General features: G+C 52.1%; 1 protein-coding gene across 1 annotated transcript; it reads right to left on the bottom strand.

Moving 5' to 3' along the window:
- Nucleotides 1–979: 979 nt before the first annotated feature.
- On the bottom strand, nt 980–6,303 carry LOC141958361 (C-type lectin domain family 4 member D-like). The gene is made up of 5 exons (XM_074901151.1): nt 6,201–6,303; nt 4,483–4,575; nt 3,778–3,929; nt 3,490–3,611; nt 980–1,124 (listed from the first exon to the last, which is right to left on the bottom strand). The coding sequence occupies exons 1-5, from the start codon at nt 6,301–6,303 to the stop codon at nt 980–982; spliced, it is 615 nt and encodes a 204-aa protein (XP_074757252.1).
- Nucleotides 6,304–7,633: the final 1,330 nt, after the last annotated feature.

Below are 7,633 nucleotides of genomic sequence, written 5' to 3'. Positions count from 1 at the left end.
AACACGAAGATGATCAGGGGCTGGAGCACCTCCCCTGTGAGGACAGGCTGAGAGAGTTGGGGGTGTTCAGCCTGGAGAAGAGAAAGCTCTGGGGAGACCTTAGAGCGGCCTCCCAGTACTGAAAGGGCATTACAGGAAAAAGGAGGAGGGATGTTTGACAAGGGCAGGTAGTGAAAGGAAAACAAGTAATAGTTTTAAAGTGAAAGAGGGGAGGTTTCGACTACGTAGAAGGAAATTCTTTACTGTGAGTGTGTTGAGACACGGTCACAGGTTGCCCAGAGAAATTAGGTCTGCCCCGTCCCCCCCCTCCCCGGAAGGGTTCAAGGCCAGGTTGGACGGGCCTTTTAGCAATCTGATCTAGTGGAAGTTGTCCCTGCCTGTGGCAGGAAGTTGGGATTCGGTGAAATTTAAGGTCCCTTCCAACCCAAAACATTCTGTGATCCTACGATTCTATGATACAAAAAACACCTACAGCTTAGAGATGGAAAGAGAGACAGACACATGGCACAGAGCATTTTTCACCAATCTAATATTGTATTTTCTCTTATATAAGTAATAAGTTTTGTTCAGCAAAACCAGTGCAACTAGAGGATATTCTCTGTTTGACTCAGCAAAAAGCAGACACCTCTGCTCAAGGAGACAAAAGAAATTGCAGGTCTGAGCCTCTGTCTTCCTTTCCTGTGTCATCTTCCTGGAGAACTCAAACTCTTTTTGGTCAGTGGCTGCTGGTCCCACTCAGAGAGCAGAGGACACAAGAGCCCAGGACCTGCTTTGATGAGCCTGAGCCTTCCTGTGGTCCCTGAGCCGTTACGTGCACTGGGGATGCTGGACACCGAGTCATGGCACTTCCACTCACATCGTCCCACCCAGCGCAGTGAAGATGCAGGCTCCAGGGCCCCCCACCCCTCCCAACACAGCCCTGTACTGTTCCCAGCTCACTGCTCCTCTCTCAGTTTTACTCAGGGTGACGGTATCTCCATCACACAGTTACTGCAGCAGCCTCACAAATTCGATGATGATTCTCACATCTGACATCATTCCAGTTGTAGGCTGGTGCTGAATTAGTATGGATTACAACGCACTTCTCATCAACTGTATTACTTGGTTCACCTTTCCTCCAGAACCTGAGATAGAGACAGACGTGTAACTCGCCAGTGTACTCTGTAAAGCACTGCTGGGGAAGGCCACAGCAGGATGCAAGGGTGGAGAGAGAGAGAAAAATTGCCGATGCCTAATGATGGACAGAAGCTGTACAACCTTCCTCCCACTCTGATATCCCACTGGCACCACTCTTACTTGGAAACCTGCCTTCTTCCTACGGGCAACACCACAGGGCCCTGCTCAGTGCATATAGGTGCACATAGGCATGGTGGGGGCACTCTGGAGGTCAGGCAAGGCTGGCCATCTCTGAAGGGTTCTTCCTGCTGGTGAGATGCAGCTTCTTCTTTGCCTTCAGCCTTCAGCACTCAAGGACAACAAGAAATGTTTCTATAAGTATGTCAACAGCAAAAGAAACACCAGGGAGAGCCTCCATCCCCTGCTAGACACAGGAGGAGACATGGTAACAAGTGATGAGGAGAAGGCTGAGGTGCTTAATGCCTTCTGTGCCTCAGTCTTTAATAGCAAGACTAGCTGTACTGAGGGAATCCAGCCTCCTCAGCCAGAAGACAGAGACTGGGAGAACGACCCCCCTGCATTCCAGGAGGAGATGGTCAGTGACCATCACATCGCATCACACAGACACACACAAGTCTATGGAACCGGATGGGATACACCCGAGGGTGCTGAAGGAGCTGGCTGGGGTGCTCGCCAAGCCACTTTCCATCATTTACCAGCAGTCCTGGCTGACTGGGGAGGTCCTGACAGATTGGAAATTGGCCAGTGTGACACCCATCTAATAAGAAGGGTCAGAATGATGATCTGGAAAATTACAGGCCCGTCAGCTTGACTTTGGTGCCCAGGAAGCTGATGGAGCAGCTCCTCCTGAGTACCATCACACAACACATGAGGGACAGCCAGATGATCAGGCCCAGTCAGCATGGGTTTATGAAAGGCAGGTCCTGCCTGACAAACTTGATCTCCTTCTACGACAGGTGACCTGCTTATTAGCTGAGGGAAAGGCTGTGGATGTTGTTTACCTTTACTTTAGTAAGGCTTTTGACACCGTTTCCTACAGCATTTTCCTGGTGAAACTGGTTGCTTGTGGCTTGGATGGGGACACGCTTCACTGGGTAAAAAACTGGCTGGATGGCCGGGCCCAGAGAGTTGTGGTGAACGGAGTTAAATCCGGTTGGCAGCTGGTCACGAGTGGTGTCCCCCAGGGCTGGGTTTTGGGGCCACTCCTGTTTAACATCTTTACTGATGATCTAGACGAGGGGATCGAGTGCACCCTCAGTCAGTTTGCAGATGACACCCAGTTGGGTGGGAGTGTTGATCTGCTCGAGGGTAGGGAGGCTCTGCAGAGAGACCTGGACAGGCTGGAGCCATGGGCTGAGGCCAACTGGGGGAGTTTCAATAAGCCCAAATGCTGGGGGCTGCACTTGGGCCACAACAACCCCCAGCAGCGCTACAGGCTTGGGGAGGAGTGGCTGGAGAGCTGCCAGTCAGAGAGGGACCTGGGGGGGTGATTGACAGCCGGCTGAACAGGAGCCAGCAGTGTGCCCAGGGGGCCAAGAAGGCCAGTGGCATCCTGGCTTGTGTCAGCAATAGCGTGGCCAGCAGGGACAGGGAAGGGATCTCACCCCTGTACTCGGCACTGGGGAGGCCGCCCCTCGATTCCTGTGTTCAGTTTTGGGCCCCTCACTACAAAAAGGACATTGAATGACTCAAGCGTGTCCAGAGAAGGGCAACGGAGCTGGTGCAGGGTCTGGAGTACAGGTCTGATGGGAGCGGCTGAGGGAACTGGGGGGGTTTAGTCTGGAGAAGAGGAGGCTGAGGGGAGACCTCATCACCTTCTACAGCTACCTGAGAGGAGGGTGCAGAGAGCTGGAGATGAGCCTCTTTAACCAAGTAACAAGTGACAGGACAAGAGGGAATGGCATCAAGCTGCGCCAAGGACAGTTTAGACTAGGTGTCAGGAAGTATTTCTTTCCAGAACGGGTTGTTGGGCGTTGAAATGGGCTGCTCAGGTAGGTGATGTAGTCCCCATCCCTGGAGGTGGTTAAGAGTCACGCCGACATAACGTTGAGGGATATGGTGTAGTTGAGAAAAGTCAGTGTTAGGTTAAGGGTTGGAATAGTTGATCTTCAAGGTCATTTCCAAACTAGATGATTCTGTGATTCCGTGATTCTGTGATGGCCACGTCACAGGTAGTTAATTAATAACAGGGATAGGGCCGTGTGACCCTGGTGTCCCACACAGCCCTCTCCTGATCCATCACAAGCCTTTGTCTCACCTCCCTCTCATGCACCAACAGACACCTTCACTTCTCCCCTACTTTCTCACACTACCAGGAGCCACAACAAACTCTCTCCACCCAGGGATACTCACGCTGCTGACACATTAAATGGAGTCTGGTCCACCCAGTGCCACTCGCCAACCTTCTCTGCCCTCAGACCAATGTAGAAATTCGGTCCTCTTGAAGAGGCTTGCAGAAAAATGGAGAGGAAAACCTGTAAATCAGGGAGAGTGCAATGCCCATGAGGTGCAGGACTGAGCAGAGAGAGGATGCAGAAAGGACATTCCCCGCCCTTGCAGGACAAGGAGGGCTCTGAGTCCCCTCCAGGGCCTGGCACTGTGTCTCTGGCCACTCTGCCCCTCTCTGGGCCATGCACCTACCTGCTCTGCTTTGCTGTTGATCACCACCAGATGGGAGCCCATCCCCGTGCAGTTCTGTACACTCTCAGCCCAGGACATCTTATCATCCGAGATATAGTAACAGCCTTTTTGAAAGCGCTTCCAGTCCTTAGGGCAGCACGTCCAGCCTCGCTCTGTGCAGGGAGAGACCACAGAGGTGAATGCGAATAACAAGAGAGATGGGGATTGCAAGGGCCCCTGTGCTCCACGGATGATGCTCATAATCTCTTTAGGCCACTTTTCCTGACAGAAAGCACGTGAAAAAACAGGGATAGTACAGATATTGCACCATCCCACGGCTTTGCAGTATGACCAGTGAGCTTTGTGTACAGAAGTCCATGGTAATCCCTGTAACACGATCTCAGGTCTTGACAAAGTTATTGTGGTGATCTGGTTTGACTTCTCCTTGTACAGTCTCCTTTAGGCCCTTACCCCAGGGAACAGGGGATATTGCCCCTTTCCCTGCCTGGAGCTGCACTGCACAGCCACCCTGCCCTCCAGCAGAGCGTTAACAGGGCCCTCTCCTCCCCCTACGCTGAGAGCAGGAAACCCTTTCTCTCCCCACCTCTCTCCTCTGGACTCTGCCTCTCCAGGGGCTGCTCCCTCTGCTGCTGGCTGTCACAGCAGACCGCAGCAACCACTGTCCCCCTCCCAAAGACCTCCTGCACCCCTGCCAGCACTACTGACCTTTGCCTTGTGGCTCCGCTGAGATGCACCGCCACTCCGTGAATGCCTGCTGCAGGGCTGTGGGCTGGTCACCCTTCCGGGAGAAGGGAGCAACTGGAAAGGGAGAGCAAAGGCGGCAGGATTACCCCTTCCTCCCAGCTCCTCACACACCACCTCTGGGCTCCACTCTCATTTCCCCAGTTGCCAACCAAGCACTGTCCCAGCATCGCCTCTCCTGGGGCCGTCTCTTTCCATTCCACAACCGGTAACTGCCATCCTCTCAGCAAAGGGAAGGGGCATTTCTGCTCCCAGCAGCCCACAGCTGCCCGCAAGGACTCCTCTGCCCCTGACTGACAAGATCTAGACAGGACGACATGGCCAACAAAGCTAGAGAAGCCTGTGACCCACCCAAGCAGTGCCTGGTGGCCATAGCTGGCCTCTGGCGTGTCAACAGAGTCTGTCCCAGCACCGAGCAGCTGACACCAGGCCCTCTTGGGTGCTGTGGAGCTGAAGTGGTGTGGCTGCCTTCCCAGCCAGACAGAGACAAACTCCCATGTCAGAAGCAGAAGGACCACAGGAAGGGCATCACACCGAGGACATGCCAGAGAGGCTGGGATTGATTCCACCCAACCATAGGCTTTTACCGTGGAGATACCTACGGCCAAGCTGCCTGTCTAAATCTCTTTACAGTCGGTGAATAAAAAGCAGCACTTCAGTGGCACAGATAATCTCTTCCTAAAACAGACATCAATAGGAATTTGGATGAGTAACACATCAGATTCAGCTATTTCATCAGCAACAAACGCCGTCCAGGTAAAGGGAATCACATAGAGCTAGAGCTGCTGCAACCAGGGTGGAAGGTAAACTCCTAAATCTTACTAAATAGCTGGGGAATAATAATACTGGTGACAGGTGTCAGCAGGCCACATCCACAACCCAAAGGACTTAGCACTAACTCACTGAAACACTCAGGGATATTATTTGGAAGATGTTCAGGGTGTGCTAAGTAATATAGTTCTCTATTATTATCAACAGTTTCGTCTGGAAGTATCATTAATATGCAGAGGGCAGGGTAATCATAGTGGCCTCTGGGCCTGATCAGAGAACTCCTATATTGGAGGAGGAGATGGGCAAGGCTGATGCCTGACTGGCCACACCTGTTGGCAAGAAAGTTGACCTCTTCTCAACACAAAGGAGACCAGACGATGGACTTTCTTCTATCTAGTTCTGTTGAGTGAATCAACCAGTTGCCTCAGCTGTGTTTGCTTTTAAATGCCTTGCTTTATCACACTGATAAAACCTATAAAACATCAGTTAACTTGGATAAGTAAAATTGCTGTTAAAGATTAAAGCTTCCATGTGTGAAATATCTAAAAAACCCAAGGATATCCTATCAGTGGACAGATAATAGGACTTTCCTTGGAAGTGTCTCTTGCACTACAGTCATCACATTTAGCCCTCTTCTGTGAGGGAAAAAAAATCCTCTTTTTGAACAAGATGTGATGTATTTCATTTCTGTGAGCACAATGTAGGGTCGCAGGCGCTAGGGGAGGAGTCTGAACCACACTCATAATCTGGACAGGGGTAAACGCTCTTGTCCATGCTCCACAAGTGAAGCTGTCAACAGCCTGACAGGCTCCTGTCACAAGGCCCCTGCCTCAAGTGCCTTTCCCTTTCTCTCTCCCTTCTGCCATGTCCATGCAACTTCTGCTTGGCGAGAGACACAGTTTCTGCCTTACCCTTCCCGAGAAAGCAGGATGGCTCACGCTCCTCTAGGAACGCTTCCGTCAGGGAAGTGTTGTCCAAGAGTTTAGCTCTCAGCTGATGCAGACTGACAGACATGTACAGTAAGCTGCTCTGACAGCCTTGCCGCCACCACAGGCACTTCCTTACACTAGCCAGGTTTTCCCAGAGATCTGCCTTATAGCCAGAAAGTCACACAACGGATTAAAAAACCCCCACAGCTACACCCTCTCTTGCTCTTCCCGGGCATTGCAGCTTTAGAGCAGCACTTTTACCCTTAACAGGAAGGCGTAGAACCGTTGAGTATCGAGGCCTCACACAAGGCAGATAAGAAGAAGCATACAAGAGTCATGACAGAGCGATAGGATATTCCAGGGCAGCATTTTAATGGATTCACCCCCACCCTGCTAAAATATGGGCAGCCTGGCAGCAGTATTTTCAAGGACATCACAGCGCCTCCTTGCCTGCAACATTGCCACAGGGAGCTCTGAGAGCCCAGAGCAGGAGAACCAACATCCAAGAGCCAGCCTGTGGGGAACCTCCTCAGATGCCCTCTGACACTGAAGAGACTTCTCAGCTCTTGGTGGGAGGGGAGAAACTGACTGGTTTTATCCAGGACGGGCTTTACTCAGGCAGGTGGGAAAGCGAGAGGAGCAGTGGGAAGGCCCTGCAGGGAACAAACCTGAACTGTGGAAGGGACCCTACTCCCTGACTAAGAGGGCAGAGGTGGGAGAGGGGAAGCAGAAAAGGCTGATTTGGCAAAAGGCATTGGCCTGCTGTCAGATAGAATAGCATCGACATCACGCTTCCATCTGACCAAGAGCTGTCAAGTGCTCCCCTCACCCCAGAAAAATTAAGAGACCCTGAAACCCACCAAGGTAGACAGTGACAAGGGCAGTTTTGATGGCAAGGGCAGAAACAAGGAATAGCCAGGGCTTCATCCAGGAGCAGCTTCTCTCTTCTGCTGGGGCTGAAAAACACAAGGCAAGAGTGGGAACCCCTCAAGCCAGTGTCAGGGGCAGGATCACCCAGGTGGCTCCGTACCCCAACCACCTGCTGGGGCCCTTGTTCCAAGGACTGGGGAGACCCACAGGTGCTGTAACCAGGTCCTGCTGTAACCAGGTCCTGCCGCCCGTCATTAGCAGTGGGTCAGACCCACAGAGTAGGGCAACACAGGGGCTGCCCTGAAGCTGCTCTTGGGTTTCACTTCTGATCAATCACAAGCCCTGCCTCTACTCTTCCCAAACTGCACTCCTCCTTTCTTCGTCCCATCACGCCTCCTTTCTCCTCAGCACAGTTTCCTTCTTGCCCTTGTTACCTCTGTCTTTCAATGAACATTCTGTCCTTACCGCCCTCCTATTCATCTCTCCTCAGAGCTTCTTTCTCTTAGCTCCCTTTATTTTGCCTCTCTTCCCCAAGCCCTTTTATG

The sequence above is a fragment of the Athene noctua genome, chromosome 3, assembly GCF_965140245.1.
Source record: "Athene noctua chromosome 3, bAthNoc1.hap1.1, whole genome shotgun sequence".
Lineage (NCBI taxonomy): Eukaryota > Metazoa > Chordata > Aves > Strigiformes > Strigidae > Athene > Athene noctua.
Note: the sequence above shows the minus strand (reverse complement) of the source record. Positions and strands in the feature narration are given on the sequence as shown.